At 44.8% G+C, this 18,396-nt stretch overlaps 1 protein-coding gene across 3 annotated transcripts in view; it reads right to left on the bottom strand.

Moving 5' to 3' along the window:
* The window catches only part of fam149a (family with sequence similarity 149 member A), a 144,633-nt gene that overhangs the window by 36,851 nt on the left and 89,386 nt on the right, over nt 1–18,396 (bottom strand). For all 3 annotated transcript variants that reach the window (XM_078548704.1, XM_078548720.1, XM_078548713.1), the window contains exons 9-10: nt 17,960–18,063; nt 13,671–13,898 (exon numbers count right to left, since the gene is read on the bottom strand). In XM_078548704.1, the coding sequence (XP_078404830.1) occupies nt 13,671–13,898; nt 17,960–18,063 (332 nt within the window). The remainder of the gene's footprint in view (nt 1–13,670; nt 13,899–17,959; nt 18,064–18,396) is intronic.

Raw genomic sequence — 18,396 nt, forward strand, 5'->3', positions numbered from 1 at the left:
AGCAGAGACTGTCTCTCGCTTTGCTGTTGTATCTCTGGTTTTCGCCCCACGCCCAGCAGTAGGTTTCCACCCCAACTAATAAATGGCGCCATGTTGCACATTCTGAAAAGCCTGCGAGACTCTCACAGCATTTTCCATTGCTTGCGCTCTTTCCGTGGCACGCTTCAAATCGATGTTAACTTCTGCGAGTAAATGGCGCAGAATGGTGGTGTCGTCGTGAACGCCACAAACCAACCAGTCCTGCAGCATGTCATTGAGTGTATCTCCGAAGTCGCAGTGCTTGGTCAACTGCTTCAACTTTGCTTTATAAGTTGCGATGGACTCTCCCGGGACTCTTACTCCAGAGTCAAACTTAAACCTCTGCATAATTACTGATGGCTTCAGCTGAAAAAGTCTTCACGAGGTCTACCAATTTGTTAAAAGATTTGGAATTGGGTGTGTTCAGGGCTGTCGGACTGCAGATGAGATTGTACATCTTGCCACCACAGACACTCAAAAGAATTGCTTTCCGTTTCTCCTCCGCAGTTATTTTGTTTGCCACGAAATAAAAACCAAGGCACTCCACATACTGGCTCCAGTCTTCCATAGTCCCGTCATAAGGGTTGATTCTGCCGAAGAGTGGCATGACTGGTGAGTATACTTTTCTTTTTTCCCTAAGAACTGATGACATTCACAAGGCGAGTTGCAGCGTCGGAGCTATTTTACCCTCGTAGCCAAATTTAATGACTTGACATACCGGATAGGTTTCCACTTGAAACAGGCAACTTTATTACAGAGCACTTTTAGAAGTTACATGCTTGAACCAGGTCCACAACTAGAAAGCACCGCCCCCCAGATTACCCACGCTTAGGGTTAATTCATCAAGAACAATCACATGACCCCTGATAGGCAGTAGGAAAGGTTATTCCCTCAATCACTACACAGAGACAGCTGGCTAATTAACTCATCAGCTTCTATCGCTGAAGTAGGATTTGGTAGGCCAGGAGTATGAAACCCAAGTGTGCATTTTAGACCAGGTCAGGGCTTGTCTGAACCTTGTGGATTCATTTGTATAGCCAGGTATCCCTTTGGAGAGTTAATACCACTTCACATATGGTCTTGGCACACCTTTGGGCAAGGTAAGATGTCCTTTGGTGGTGTTCACGTGCCTATTGTGGTAGGTCAGCTGCCCTTTGGAATTGTTACAAGTGGGTCAAACTCATTGGAACTGTCAAAAGACCTGTCAAAATCAACTATCAAAACTGTTGAAAGCATCTTTCAAAGCATCTTTGTCAAGGGGAGCTGTCAAGCTCTCTGTGATCCAAAGGCCCAGCTTAACAATCGGGGAGCACAGGTTCAAATCCCACCACTCATGGAATTGAAATTATATTAATAAAATCTGGAATTGAAAGCTAGTCTCAATAATGATGACCATGAAACCATCATCGATTGTCATTAAAAACCCATCTGGTTCACTATTATCCTTTAGGGAAGGAAATCTGCCATCCTTACCTGGCCTGGCCTACATGTGACACCAGCACCAGAGCAATGTGGTTGACTCTGAACTGCCCTCTGTAATGGCCTAGCAAGCCATTCAGTTCAAGGGCAATTAGGGATGGGCAACAAATGCTCCTCTTGCCAGTGATGTCCACATCCCAAGAAGGAATTAAAAAACAGTTATAGACTCTTTCACGTGGGACTATGAATTCCAATGATTGTTGTACAAGGGATTGTACACTTAAATGAGATGTTTGTTGTGATAAGGCTTTATTTAGTTGAAGGAATGTAAATGTAGCAAATGGGTTTTTATGAGAGGGCAGAATTTTCTGTGCTGCTGGTGTCGAAGGTGTTCGGCGGCGTGAGTGGACAATTTGGTGAGAAGGCCAAAAATCGGTTTCACGACGTTGTGAAACTAGTTTGCAGTCGTCCGCTCTGCCCTTGAAGGGTGGGCCGTGTTTCCCACCATCAGACATCGGGAACCTCCACCAGCGGTGTCCAGGGCAAGGGAGGGCTTTGATGAGTCCATGACTGCCTCCTGTGGAGTGAACTGAGGGTGGGCGTGGAATGAGGGAATGGTGAGAATGACAAAGGGCAGAGTGAGGGGGTAGGGCGGGAGGGTGAGGGTTCAACAGTATTGGTAGAAGGGACAGCGAGGGTGGTTGGTGGGGACTCAGAGGCAGACATGGGCCCTGAGGATGGGAAGAAGGAGGTTGGGAAGGTTAATTTAGGTGGGGGTGGGATTTTCAGGAAGGAATGGAACGTGCACATTCACCTGGACATCCCCGAAATAAAAGGGCTGTGGATGGTCGGTCACGGAGGGGAGGTGGAAGGTGATGCCGGGAGCGTCAGCAGTGATGGATGACTTGGGGGGTGAAAGGATGGGGGAGCAAAAGAAAAACTGTACCACCACCATGCTGGCTAAATCGAAAGTGAAAGAAGAGTCGTGGTAGTGAGATCAGGTGCAGCATGGGAGTGTGATCAGTGGGTGGGCAGAGATGCAGATCAGCTCAGATGGTCAACTGAAAGCAAACCCCAGCAGACAGCATTGAAAATGCTCAGGACATTGAGGTGAGTGTGATACAGGAAGGATCCATGTGCTTGGGAGAGTGTTTGCACCAGGCTCTGAAAGGCCCTGCCACATGCCCATTTCTCCCTCCAGAATCACTTGTGGGTCCAACTGCGTGCAGCTGAACTGCTAGTGGGGGTGAGGCAGTGGGAGGACTTGTGAAGCCTGTAAATGAAGCTGAAAGACACCATTAAACATTATTCAGTGAAAGTGAATATATTTCCAGATTGTAAAGTGACAAAATGTGTTCACCCATGCAAGCAGCTGTGATCAGGATTTCTTAACTTCCGCACACCTTAGACCTCTAGGTGCTACCCTGACAGAGGTGGAGATAGCCTGTGCAATGGTTGGCCCTGTGCCTCTAATACCTGTGGCTTTCCCCTCCCCAAGACATCTGGAGAGTCGAGTCCTTGGGGGCCCCGGATTTCTTTAGCTATCCTTTTGTGGGCCACCTGCTCCCTCTACGGTGACAGAGGACGAGGTTGGGGGAGTCACAAGCAAAGGGGACTCAGAGGGAAAGGACAGCCTCTGAGATTCCTGAGTGGATAATCCATGGGTGTCCATTTGTTTCTCCTCCTCCCTTCGATGCCCGAGGGCCTCGGCCTGTCTCTTTGAGGGGAAGGAGCTCCTGGAGGGACACCAAGGTGCCCCGTTTCCCTCTCGTGTCGCCACTGCAGGAACTCACCAATGGCTAATGCAATGGAGTGCAGGTCTGCACACATACCTGCGTTCTGCTGGATCAGGGTCTCCATGGCATCCACTGTCCTCTCCATGGAGACCTCAACACATGCACATGTGGACACCACTTCATCAGAGAGCACGCAGACTCACTCCACTGACTCACTTGCCACTCCAATAGCTTTGTGTGATGTTCCCCCGCCTTCTGTCGACTCTCCAGGATGAATTGGAAGGCCAAATCCAGAGGCTGCGAAGAGTATCCTGCAGTCAGCAGAAGCAGTCTAGGAAGAGTGTTCTGCAGTCAACATCACGGTGAAGTAGTCTGGGAAGAGTGTCCTGCGTCAGCATTATGGTGAAGCAGTCTGGGAAGAGTGTCCTGCAGTCAGCATCGCTGTGAAGCAGTCTGGGAAGAGTGTCCTGCAGTCAGCATCACAGTGGAGTGCTGCTTTAGGAGTTCGGTGAGGCGGGAACGAGGTGATCCTTTCAGTCCCGGGAGTACGGTCAGGTAAGTATTTACTACTTTTATAGCTTATAGTTTTTAAGGTCTTATTTTGTGGTTCATCATTTGTAAAGGCTATATTCTGTAACAACGGGGAGCAGGGAAGAAGGGCCCTAGAATAATTGATATTATTTGATATTAAGTATCTTCGAAAAGGTTTAATTTAATTTAAAGGGGTATGTCATGGCAGGAGAGCTCAAAGCCATGGTGTGCTCCTCCTGCTCTATGTGGGAAACCAGGAACATTTCCAGTGCCCGGGGCCAGCAGGTGTGTGGGAAATGTCTCCAGCTGCAACTCCTGGAAGCCCGGGTTTTGGAGCTGGACCGGCGGCTGGGGACACTATGGAGCATCCGCGAGGTGGAGAGTAACATGGATAGCACGTATAGAGAGGTAGTCACACCACAGGCTAAGAGTCCACAGGCAGGAAGGGAATGGGTGACCACCAGGTGGAGCAAGAGGACGAGGCAGGCAGCGCAGGAATCTCCTATGGCTATTCCTATGCAAAACAGATATACCGCTTTGGATACTGTTAAGGGTAATGGCCTCTCAGGGGAAAACAGCAACAGCCAAATTCATTGCTGCACAGGGGAGGAGTAACAAGTGTGGGAATGCAATAGTTATAGGGGATTCAATTGTAAGGGGAATGGATATGCGTTTCTGTGGCTGCAAACGAGGCTTCAGGATGGTATGTTGCCTCCATGGTGCTATGGTCAAGGATGTCTCAGAGTGGCTAGAGGACATTCAGAAGGGGGTGGGTGAACAGCCAGTGGTCGTGGTACACATTGGTACAAGCTACATAGATAAAAAAAGGGATGAGGTCCTAAAAGCAGAATATAGGAAGTAAGTTGAAAAGTAGGACCTCAAAGGTAGTGATCTCAGGATTACTACCAGTGCCACGTGCTAATCAGAGTAGAAATAGCAGGATATATCAGATGAATACGTGACTGAAGAAATGGTGTGAGGGGGAGGGTTTCAGATTCCTGGGACATTGGGACCGGTTCTGGGGGAGGTGGGACCAGTACAAACTGGACGGGTTACACCTGGGCAGGACTGGGACTGATGTCCTAGGGGGAATATTTGCTAGAGTGGTTGGGGAGGGTTTAAACTAAAATGGCAGGGGGATGGGAACCTATGCAAGGAGTCAGAGGAGGGGGAATCAAGGATAAGAACAAAAGACAGAAAGGGGAATAAGAAAAGTTATAGGCAGAGAAATCAAGGGCAAGAATCAAACAGGGCCTCAGTGAAAAATAGTGGGAACAGGTAAAGTAATGTGAAAAAGACAAGCCTTAAGGCTTTGTGCCTTAACGCGACGAGCATTCGCAATAAAGTGGATGAATTAACCGTGCAAATAGATGTAAACAGGTATGATATAGTCGGGATTACGGAGACATGGTTGCAGGGAGACCAGGGATGGGAACTGAACATCTAGGGGTATTCAGTATTTAGGAAGGACAGACAAAAAGGAAAAGGCGGTGGAGTTGCATTGCTGGTTAAAGAGAAAATTAACGCAATAGTGAGGAAAGATATTAACTCCGACAATGTGGAATCTGTATAGGTAGAGCTGAGAAACACTAAGGGGCAAAACACGTTAGTGGGGGTTGTATATAGACCATCAAACTGTAGTGGTGATGTTGGGAATGGCATTAAACAGGAAATTAGAGACACTTGCAAAAAAGGAACAGCTGTAATTATGGGTGACTTTAATCTGCATATAGATTGGGCAAATCAAATTAGTAACAATACCATAGAGGAGGAATTCCTGGAGTGTATATGGGATGTTTTTCTGGACCAATACATTGAGGAACCATCCTAGGCTGGGTATTGTGTAATGAGAAAGGAATAATTGGCAATCTAGTTGTGCGAGGCCCCTTGGGGATGAGCAACCATAATATGATAGAATTCTTCATCAAGATGGAGAGTAACGTAGATTGGCCAAGACAAATGTAGGTCCCTTACAGTCAAAAACAGGGGAATTTATAATGGGGAACAAAGAAACAGTTGACCAACTAAATACATACTTTGGTTCTGTCTTCACAAAGGAGGACACTAATAACATACCAGAAATGTTGGGGAACACAGGGTTTAGTGAGAGGGAGGAACTGAAAGAAATCAGTATTAGTAGGGAAATGGTGTTGGGGAAATTGATGGGATTGAAGGCCGATAAATCCCCAGGGCCTGATAATCTACATCCCAGAGTACTTAAGGAAGTGGCCCTAGAAATAGTGCATGCATTGGTGGTCATCTTCTGAGATTCTATAGGCTCTGGAACAGTTCCTACAGATTGGAGGATAGCTAATGTAACCCCACTATTTAAAAAGCCAGGTAGAGAGAAAACAGGGAATTATAGACCAGTCAGCCTGACGTTGGTAGTGGGGAAAATTCTAGAGTCCATTATAAAAGATTTAATGGCTTAGCACTTGGAAAACAGTGGCAGAATCGGACAAAGTCAGCATGGATTTACGAAAGGGAAATCATGCTTGACAAATCTACTGGAAGTTTTTGAGGATGTAACTAGTAGAGTTGATGAGGGGGAGCCAGTGGATGTGGTTTATTTGGACTTTCAGAAGGCTTTCGACAAAGTCCCACATAAGAGATTAGCATGTAAAATTAAAGCACAAGGGATTGGGGGTAGTATATTGAGATGGATAGAAAACTGGTTGGCAGACAGGAAACAAAGAGTAGGAATAAACGGGTCTTTTTCCGAATGGCAGGCAGTGACTAGTGGGGTACCACAGGGATCGGTGCTGGGACCCCAGCTATTCACAATATACATTAATGATTTAGATGAGGGAACTAAATGTAATATCTCCAAATTTGCAGATGACACAAAGCTGGGTGGGAGGGTGAGCTGTGAGGAGGATGCAGAGATGCTTCAGTGTGATTTGGACAAGCTGAGTGAGTGGGCAAATGCATGGCAGGTGCAGCATAATGTGGATAAATGTGAGGTTATCCACTTTGGTAGCAAAAACAGGAAGGCAGATTATTATCTGAATGGCCATAAATTGAGAGAGGGGAATGCACAATGAGACCTGGGTGTCCTCGTACACCAGTCGCTGAAAGTAAGCATGCAGGTGCAGCAGGCGGTAAAGAAGGCAAATGGTATGTTGGCCTTCATAGCCAGAGGATTCGAGTACAGGAGCAGGGATGTCTTGCTGCAATTATACTTGGTGAGACCACACCTGGAATACTGTGGGCAGTTTTGGCCTCCTTATCTGAGGAGGGATATTCTTGCTATAGAGGGAGTGCAGCGAAGGTTTACCAGACTGATTCCTGGGATGGCGGGATTGACATATGAGGAGAGATTGAGTCGATTAGGATTATATTCTCTGGAGTTCAGAAGAATGAGAGGGATCTCATAGAAACCGATAAAATTCTAACAGGAGTAGACAGGGTAGATGCAGGAATGATGTTCCCAATGGTGGGGGAGTCCAGAACCAGGGGTCACAGTCTGAGTATACAGGGTAGAACATTTACGACTGAGATGAGGAGAAATTTCTTCACCCAGAAAGTGGTGAGCCTGCGGAATTCACTGCCACAGAAAGTAGTTGAGGCCAAAACATTGTAGTGTTTTCAAGAAGGAGTTAGATATAGCTCTTGGGGTGAAAGGGATCAAAGGATATGAGGAAAAAGCGGGAGCAGGCTTTTGAGTTCGATGATCAGCCATGATCATGATGAATGACGGAGCAGGCTCGAAGGGCTGAATGGCCTACTCCTGCTCTTATTTTCTATGTTTCTATGGCTTGTCATCTGACTGAGACCTCACAAATGCCTGATTCCCAGCAGTCCTGTGAGTTCGAGTGCGAGTGCCGGGGAGCTCAGCTGAAGCTGCCTCCTCCTACTGCAGTCAAGTGTCCGTGCGGTGACCACCATATTTTGAACCCAAGCCCGCTCTAGATCTAGGTCCTACTGAGGTGTGTGTCTCTGTGCTGGTGGAGGGTGTGGATAAGTGCTGTGACGAGTCTTCCAGGCTGCTTATTTCCAGCTCTTCAATGGAGGAGGTGTGTTCTTGGCTGGAGGTGGGGACGTGGATGGAGTTGAGGGACTGACTGGCTGAGGGCATTGGTCTCTTGACAGAGCTCCCTGTGAACCAAAGTAGAGATAATTAATGCATGTCAGCAGAGTCAAAAGCAGGAGAGAGAGCACTCAGTTGCGTTGAGAGAGGGATGATGTGGTGCAGGATCCTCACGAGGGTGTTTGCTGCCGACCTCAGTGTCGCCGGAGGCACAGTCCACGTCCTCATCAGTCTGTGCGATGGCACGCTCCTCAAAGTGAGTGAGGGGTCTAATGTGGGCCACACCACCCTTCGTCTGGGACCTCTCCCTGCTGCTGTGAGCCAGCTTCTCCTGCATGAAAACAGATGGGGAGAGTGTGAGCAGGGTACATGGCACTGTGTGGAATGTTTGTATGGTGAATGGAGCCATGGACAGGATGAGGACGCGAGCTCCAGAGGATATGAGCCTGATGGAGATGTGAGGGTGTGTGAGGGTTAGTGGTGTTGTCCCTTGAGGTGTGAGATCCCTGTGGATGTGTGATGGGTTTGTGAGTGAGAGTTGAGAGTGATGAGAAGAGTGACTTACCCTAGCGGAACGGATGAGACCATTCATCATGTTGCAGCACTGGGTGGCTGAACTCTTTTGCAGGGTGCTGGCGCTGACCACCACTGACCACCACCTCCCATGCTAGATTAGTAATGTTGCTGCCCAGCCTGCGGACATAGCAGGGGCAGAGGACATCACAGGGGGCCTCCATTGCGTTCAAAAGGCACTCAAGGCACACGTCACTAAAATGGGGGGCTGCAGTCTTCTTGCCTTTCAGGGCCATGTCGTCTTTGCAGCAGTTGTGGGCTGGAAGCACTAAGAGGCGCTTGTGCGGCTGCACTTTAAATGTAATGCCCGACATGATGAAACAGCAAGGTGATGGCATGGTGGGTGAATGAGAGTCCGCCCGCCATCAAAACAGTGTGTTTCCTGGGAACACATATTAACGCGGCGGGATTGGGACAACACGGCATGAGAAGCCGTCATTGCAGCCGGCAGGTAAAACGTTGTTTCTCCCGTCCGCTATCGCACAGTGCAAATCTGGGACGATTTCGCCAGACTGTTTCTCTTCAATATAGTGCAGTCTGCAATAGACACTTAGAAAATTATTTTATCTCTTCTCTGCATGTGTCCTGTGGTTTACCCATGTGGATACTGGGTGAATTGGCACGGTCAGTATAAGAGCAAAGGGTGGTGAGTAGGGGGCATGGGTTGGCATGAGTCAGTACTAAGACGTTATGACGCTATAAAAGGCTATGGATGGTGGGTAGCGAGGTGTATGTTGGCATGGAGGGTACAAGGGGTTATGGTGGTGGGTGGGGGCATGAAGTGGCATGGGTTGGCAGGGATGGGGCATGGAGAGTGTGTGGGAGAGTGAGGGGGTTGAGAGGGATGTTCCATGTTTCAATATTTATTTTTAAACCTTGGACACAGTGCCAGGGCCCCAAGGCAGGCTTTCCACCCAGCCCACCTCCAAACCCAGTATTCTCAGTTCTTCCCAGGTTGCCCATCTTGACTTCTAATCCAGCCTTTCCTCACCTCCAAACCAAAAATCCAACGTCCAATCAGCCATTTTTAAAGGTCCAGTTCACAGAGACAGGTGCAGAGACAGGATTTCTCCAGTCTCCGCACGCTCGACCTGGGAGTAAAAATCTGGTCTTTTACTCATTTACCTTTGCTGCTACCTTGCCCAAGGGCACTGAGGTTTATTGTTTATGTTGCAAGCACATGAGAAGGCAATGGTGTAGTGGTAATGTCATTGGCCTGGTAATCCAAAGACCCAGGGTAATGCTCTGGGGACTGGGGTTCGAATCCCACCGCGGCAGATGATGAAAATTGAATTCAAATTTGAATTGAAAGTCTATTGATGACCATTGTCGATTGGAAACCTGCCATCTACTGCTTACTAACATTTGGAGGGAGAGCTGTCTCACAGCAACAGCCTGACATAGCCATCCTCAGCTAATGTCCCAGATATCACCATCACTAGGGTCTGCCCTGCATGTCTCACTGGCAGGGCAGACCCAGCGGAGGTGGTGGCACAGTGGTGTACAGTCGGGATGGAGTTGCCTTGAGAGTCCTCAATATTGGCTCCAGATCTCATGGCATCAGGCCAAACATGGGCAAGGAAACCTCCTGCTGAATACCACGTACCACCCTCCCTCAGCTGATGAATCAGTTCTTCCTCCATGTTGAACATCATTTGGAGGAAGCACAAAGGATGTTGAAGGTGCAGAATGTATTCTGGATGGGGGGGCTTCAATGTCCATCACCAAGAGTGGCTCAGTAGCACCACTGCTGATCGAGTCCTAAACGACATAGCTACTAGATTGGGTCTGCAGCAGGTCCCTCATCAAGAGGGAAAAACATACTTGACCTCATCCTCACCAACCTGCCTGTCACAGGTGCATCTGTCCAAGACAGTATCGTAGGTGTGACCACTGCACTGTCGTTGTGGAGGCAAAGTCCCAAGTTCACATTGAGGATACCCTCCATCGTGTTGTGTGACACTACCACCATGCTAAATGGTATAAGCTTTGAACAGATCTAGAAACTCAAAACTAGGCATCCATGAGGTGCTGTGGGCCATCAGCAGCTGCACAGCTGTACTCAACCACAATCTGTAACTTCATGGCCCAGCATATCCCCCACTCTACCATTACCATCAAGCCAAGGGATCAACCCTGGTTCAGCAATGAGTGCAGGAGGGCATGCCAGGAGCAGCACCAGGCATGCCTAAAAATGAGGTGTCAACCTGGTGAAGCTATAACACAGGACTACTTGTGTGCCAAACAGCACAAGCAGCAAGTGACAGGCAGAGCTAAGCGATCTCACAGCCAACAGGTCAGATCTAAGCTCTGTAGTCCTGCCACATCCAGTTGTGAATGGTGGTGAACAATTAAACAACTCACTGGAGGAGGAGGCTCCACAAATATCCCCATCCTCAATGATGGGGGAGCCCAGCACATCAGTGCAAAAGAAGCATTTGCAACAATCTTCAGCCAGAAGTGCCAAGTGGATGATCCATCTTGGCCTCCTCCTGAGGTCCCGAGCATCACAGATGCCAGTCTTCAGCCAATTTGATTCACTCCACATGATACCAAGAAACAGCTGAGTGCACTGGATACTGCAAAGGCTATGGGCCCTGACAGTATTCCAGCATTGGTACTGAAGAATTGTGCTCTAGAACTTGCCGCGCCCCTAGCCAACCTGTTCCAGTACAGCTACAACACTGGCATTTACCCAGCTATGTGGAAAATTGCCCAGGAAGTCCTATACACAAAAAGCAGGACAAATCCAACCCCACGAATTACTGCCACATCAGTCTACTCTCCATCATCAGTAAAGTTATGAGGGGGTCATCAACAATGCTATCAAGCAGCATTTGCTTAGTAATAACCTGCTGACTGACGCTCAGTTTGGGTTTTGCCAGGGCCACACAGCTCCTGACCTCATTACAGACTTGGTTCAAACATGGAGAAAAGAGCTGGTTGGGCTGACAAGTGGCAAGTAACATTTGCATCACACAAGTGCTGTACAATGACCATCTCCCACATGAGAGAATCTATCCATCGACCATTGACATTCAATGGAATTACCATCACTGAATCCCCCACTATCAACATCCTGGGGCTTACGATTAACTAGAAACTGAACTGAGCTAGCCATATAAACACTGTGGCTGCAAGAGTAGGTCAGAGTCTCGGAATCCTGAGGTGAGTAACTTACCTCCTGACTCCCCAAAGCCTGTCCATCATCTACAAAGCACAAGTCAGAAGTGTGATGGAATACTCTCCACATGTCTGCACCTCCAACAACACTTAAGAAGCTTGACACCATCCAGGACAAAACAGCTACTTGATTGGCACAATCTATCCACAAATATTCACTCCCTCCATTACTGATGCACAGTAGCAGCAATGTGTACCGTGTACAAGATGCACTGCAGGAATTCACCCAGCCTCCTTGAACAGCACCTTCCAAACCCACGACCACTACCATCTAGAATGACAACAGACAGTGCACCACCACCTGGACATTCTCCTGCAAGCCACTCACCATCCTGACTTGGAAATATATCACCATTCCTTCACTGTCGCTGGGTCAAAATCCTGGAACTCCCTCCCTAACAGCACTGTGGGTGTACCTACACTACATGGACTGCAGCGGTTCAAGGAGGCAGCTCACCACAACCTTCTCAAGGGCAGTTAGGGATGGGCATTAAATCCTGGCCTAGCCAGCGACACCCACAGCTCATGAATGAATTTTTTAAAAGTGCACTCCTAACTGAGAGCATCTACCTCACCATACGTCAGGGATCCCCAAGGAAATTCTGGCACGTATAACTTAGATTCACACCACACATAACCTTTACAAACTAAGCTATCAGAAGTGTTACCTCTCATTTTCTACTATCTAATAAATATAAATGTTCATTACGTTGTTGCCTACAACATTATATTATAAATATATTACAAATTAGTGTTGAAATGAACTGAGCATTATGATTTTTAATATATATAAGCATAAGCTTGAATTGGCTGGCAGCATTCTTGTCTCCTCACTCCACAAGTTGACCATATAATCTTAGCTGACACTCCAGTGTAATATTGAGTGCTGTATCGTTGGAGGTGCCAGGTTAAGCAAAATCCCAGTTTGCCTGCAGAGATGGACATTAAAAAGTCCCACTATTCACGGAATCTCCTGGTATTCTGGCCAACATTTGTCATTGAATGAACACCACCAACAGATTTTAATGATTCATTCTTTTGCTCTTTGTAAGACTTACAGTGTCCAAATTAAATTGCTACAAAATAATCGTACTTGAAATCTAACATTTTTGGTGTGATAAGGTGCTTTATAAATGCAGGTTCTGCCTTTGCACATAAAACTTCCTGTAATCAATCATTAATTGTTTCTTTATAAACTTAGCCACCAGGTATTTCCTCAAGGGTTCTCTTGGTTAACTCCTGTAACTTTAGCGAACGTTGATGGAAAACCTGAATAATCCGTATATTTGGGAGTATAGCCAATTTCCCTGTCATTTCTCTTTGTTGTGCCTGGCTTCGCTGTTGTACTGCAAAGTCTCTATAAGATTGCAATTTGGTCACTCATGCGCACATCTTAAAGGGGACGTTAGTTGTGTGCAGTCTGTTTGTTCCCTATACACTAAGTTCTAGATTGCTGTGTGGCTGCGCCCCTTCAAGGGAATGTTAGTTATAGCATGAAATCAGGAGAATTCCCCCACTCTCCCCATCCTCCATTAAAGTTCTTAAAGAAAGTGACACAAAAATGTGTGAAAACCAGTGCCTGAGGAACAGGCACACTGGCATTCATTGCCCATACAAATAGCTACTGATGACACAAAACAGGAAGAAAATCCAAGCACAGATTTGAAACTAAAATATTGGCCTGAACTCTGTGGTTGGCACTGCTGACTTTGAGAAAAATTGCCCACAAAGATTTTGCAGACTCTAGGGCATAGTTTTTCTCTATTCAGATGTCATGTTGAATTTGGCGCCATCTTAATGAGATCTATGGAGTCCAGCAACAGGGCAGGTAGCAAGCAAGCTAATCAGCCAATCAGACAGAGACAGAGTTAAGGCTGTTAACTAACCTGAGGTTAAGTGACTCAGATTCATTATTTTGATTCAACTTTTATAGATAATCACCTTCAATTCACTCCCAGTTATTCTCTGTGCATCCACACTGTTACTTTCACATTTTGGTTTGATGTTGTAAGTTTCCTTTAAATTTTGTCTTTGGTTTTGCAGTGACCCTAACTTACGGGCTGTGTTTTATTTTATCCCTCATTTTGTTGATTTGGTTTATTTGGTTGGCTTTAAAAGAGCTACACTGTTACTTTTCAAACCTGAATTAAAGCATTACTGAAAAAAGAAATGCCACTCACAGTTTAGTTCCTCGAAGGATCTCATCACTGTAGACATTGGTAGCCTTCGCCTTTAACAGCTCTGAACCAAGTGACGGCAGCTTACGTTGTGCACCTGTCTTTCGTGAAGATGTCTGCATGGTGCGGGATGCTGAGAGCACACTGTGATCTACATTCCGACCCTGGCGATTTCGTATTGTGGATAAAATACTGGAGCCTGTAATTAACTGTTTTTCATCCTGGTCACACCTTTAGGTGGGGGGAAAAAATACGGATCACATCTGATAGCTGCTCACTGAAAGCTCCTGTGAATTAAGGTCATAAGAAAATCCAAATTGATTCTCATTTTTAGGGAGAATTAATTTATTTCCCTTAGCCTGTCCTGAAAGAAAAAAAAACTGATTTAGGAGGGAAAGTAAGAAGTGCAGGTGTGGTCAAGATGTTGCAAAGGGGCATGGACAAATTAAAAGATTGAGGACAAATATGACAGGTGGAATTTAACGTGGGCAAGTGTGAAGTCATCCAATTTGAACTTAAGAAAGATAAATCCATGCATTGTCTTAATGCTGAGAAGCTAGGAACAATGAGATTTGGGAGTGTAAGTGCACAAATCATAAAAAGCTACTGGAAAGGTACAAAAAGCAATCAAAAAGGAAAATAGAATGTTGGAAAGCATCACATCCAACGAAGTCATAAAGCAAACACAACTCAAGAACTAAGCTAATCCTTCCCAAATAATTTTAAATTAATTATCAATATTTTTTTCTAGAATTTTTTGTCACAGTGGGAACCTGCTTAAACAGTTCCTTGAAAATCCAAACTAATTCATGTTTTTCAAACTGATTGGTTCCTTCTCAAAGATTTACAAGTAAACTATTTTGTTTTGAAAAGATGAATTCCGGGGTTTAGTTTATTTTAAATATTTCACTCAAACTTTGAAAGGAACAATCAGTCTTTTACTGATTTATCAACACCCAGTGTCGTGCTGTGGAATAGTAGGACCCAGGTTTTTCTTTGTGATTTTCTTCTTTATGAATCCTCTATGGTCAGCTGAATTCTCCAGAAATAACAGCAAGAACAAGAACAAAATTTGCATTTAATAGTGCTTCTAACATTAAAAAGAATACCCACGGCACTTCACAAATATATATGTGGAAAAAGGCATCGAGCTGCGAAAGTGGAGATTGCTAAAAGCTTGGTGGAAGAGCTGAATTTTGAGGAAATTTGTAAGGAGAGTGAGGTTAAGTGGTAAAGGGATTTAGGGAAGGAAGAGAAATCATGGAAACATCAAATGAAAAATTGTAACTTTCTTGCAATTTCTTGTATACCTTCTGATATCAACCTAAGCAACAGTATTTTCAGAGGCCTGAGAGCAGATTATTCACCCAATCTAGCCCCTCAACCATGGAATCGCACATATTTAAAAAGAATATTTATTATTGATTACTCAGATTTTCTAGTCTATGGTGCTGCAAGGACATTCACGACTGACCTTGAAGAAAGCCTCGTTGAGAGATCTAGCGACCTCTGTGGTGAGAACTTTACCTCTCTTGCCGTGCAGCCGACTGTAGCATAATTTAATGGGGATTCCCAGTGTGGAGCTGCAATGAACTCATCAAGCTGTTCCAGCAGCCAATGACATTAACAAATTTCCACAGACAGCCAACCAGGAATATAAAACCATCAAAATCAAACCACTTTAAAGGCTTTACAGAGAGCAAAATAAAGATCAGGGCACACATATGGGGTGAAGGTAGAAGCTGTATCATGAACAAACTTAAAAGAAAGCATTTAAAAATCTAACCATTAATTCATAATGGCGGAATTCAACAACTTCCCACAAATATAAAATTATTTTTTTCTGGGCCAGATCTGTTATGACTAAGATTGCCATTAAATAAACATACAAATTAGGAGAAGGAGTAGGCCACTCAGCCCCTTGAGCCTACTCCGCCATTCAATACGATCATGGCTGATCTATTGTAACCTCAACTCCACATTCCCACCTACCCCTGATAACCTTTCACCTCTTGCTTATCAAGAACCTATCTTGCCCCACCTTAAAAATATTCAAAGACTCCACTTCCAATGCCTCTGAAGAAGAACGTTCCAAAGACTCATGACCCGCTGAGAGAAAAAATTTCTCTTCATCTGTATTAAATGGGTGACCTCTTATTTTAAACTGTTCTAGATCCTAGTTCTAGATTCTCCCACGAGAGGAAACAACCTTTCCAAATCCACTCTGTCAAGACCCCTAAAGATCTTATAGGTATCGATCAGGTCACCTCTTACTCTTCTAAACTCCAGTGGATACAAGCACAGCCTGTCCATCCTTTCCTCATAAGACAACACGCCCATTCCAGGTATTAGTCTAGTGAACTTTCTCTGAACTGCTTCCAATGCATTTATATCCTTAAGTACGAAAACCAATTCTGTACATAGTACTCCAGATGTTGTTTCACCAATGCCGTGTATAATTAAGCATAACCTCCCTACTTTTGTTTTCAATTCTCCTCGCAATAAACAATAACATTCTATCAGCTTTCCTAATTACTTGCTGTACCTGCATACTAGCCTTTTGTGATTCATGCTCTAGGACACCCAGATCTCAGAGCTCTGCAATCTATACTATGTAATAATATGCTTCTTTTTTATTCTTCCTGCCAAAATGGACAATGTCAAATTTTGCCACATTATACGCCATTGCCAGATCTTTGCTCACTGATTTAACCTATCTATATCCCTTTGTAGTTTCCTTATGTCCTCTTCACAACTTACTTTCCTACCTATCTTTGTGTCATCAGCAAATTTAGCAACTATACCTTCAGTCCCTTCAACCAAATCATTTATATAAATTGTAAAAAGTTGAGGCCGCGGCACTGATCCCTATAGCATGCCACTCGTTACATCTTGCCAACCAGAAAATGACCCATTTATCCTTACTCTCTGTTTCCTGTTAGCTAGCCAATCTTCTATCCATGCCAATATGTTACCCCATACACCATGAGCTTTTATTTTCTACAATAACCCTTGATGTGGCACCATATCAAATGCCTTCTGAAAATCTAAGTACAGTACATCGGCCAGTTCCCCTTTATCTACAGCACGTTTTATGGTTCAACATGATTTCTCTTTCACAAAACCATGTTGACTCTGCTTGACTACCTTGAATTTATCTAAGTTCCCTGCTATAACATATTAATAATAGCTTCTAACATTTTCCCTTTGACAGATGTTAAGCTAATTGGCCTGTAAGTTTCCTGCTTTCTGTCTCCCTCCCTTTTTGAATGAAGAAGTTACATTCACTATTTTCCAATCTAATGGAACACTCCCTGAATCTAGGGAATTTTGGAAAATTAAAACCAACACATCAACTATCTCACTAGCCACTTCTTTTAAGAGCCTCAGATGAAGTTCATCAGGACCCGGGGGTTTGTCAGCCTGCAGGTCCATCAAATTGCTCAGTGCTACTTCCACGTGATTGTTTTTTTTTGAGTTAGAAGAAGAGTATACGGACTTGAAACATTAACTCTGTTTCTCTCTCCACAGATGCTGCCAGACCTGCTATGTTTTTCCATCATTTTCTGCTTTTATTTCAGATTTCCAGCATCTGCAATATTTTGCTTTTATCCCATTATTTCTTTCTTTATACCCTGTCCTATCATGTGGTTACTGTACAAGTGACTTCTTGCCTTTATCATTTCTCATCACTACCCAAACCGCTTCTACATCCTGGTTTCCTGAACATAGGTCATCCCTCTCTATTGTGCTAATGCCATCATTAATTAACAAAGCCACCCCTCCACCTTTTCCAAGCTTCCTGTCCATCCTAATTGTCATATACTCTTTAATATTCAGGTCCCAATCTATGTCATCCTGCAGCCATGTCTCAGGAATGACTATCAATTGTACTTATTTGTTTCTACTTACGCTAAAAATTCAGTCATACCTAACTGAACAAGGCCTAACTTTATATGTGGTTTCTATCAGCAATATGAGAGCAGTAAAAGGGAAGTTCTCACTGAGATCAATTAAATTTCACTGATTGCCAACACTGGGAGGGAGGTAGGGCTCAGCAAAGCCTGCAGCAGAGCAGTGAATAACAGAGCACAACTTCAGGATTTCCACGTTAATCTGCATTTTGTGCTAAATCCTGAATTTGTAGTCAGATTCAGTGGGATAATGATGGCGAATGCTGACAGTTCACCATTAAACATCTCACAAATTCCAGGTAAAATGTTTTCTTTCAAGAGTTTTCACATCACAAACTACAAATTTCTGTTTGCAATATTTTTTACTGCACTACTCACTGTGTTTTGTCAGGTAATCCTGCATGTCTCTGCTGAAGTGGCTTGGCTTGAATTGTCATCACACCATTTAAATCATTACGATAAGTGCTTGTCATGCGATAAGCCTATAAGAAGAATGCATACAATGTGACTAGTCAATCCAAGGTTTGAAATGCTGGAACTTGCGGCATTAGATAAAAGAGTGTAGGTAAAAACAGAACAATGTAGATTCCAAGCTCCGGCAAGGAAAAGTGAAAAAATGGCTAGGTTTAACAGAGGTTACAGGATGTGGATGGGATGTTTACTATTAAGTTTACTCAGTCGTAAACTAAGGAAAACTTCCCACCCTGCTTCCTGTAAGGACTCCATTCCCTTCTCTCAGTTACTCCTTCATCTTATCTGTTCTGATGACCATTCACACTAGAAATTCTGAAATGGTCGTCTTCTCCTGCTACCAA

This window comes from Cetorhinus maximus, chromosome 1 (assembly GCF_964194155.1).
Source record: "Cetorhinus maximus chromosome 1, sCetMax3.hap1.1, whole genome shotgun sequence".
NCBI classification, from domain to species: Eukaryota; Metazoa; Chordata; class Chondrichthyes; order Lamniformes; family Cetorhinidae; genus Cetorhinus; species Cetorhinus maximus.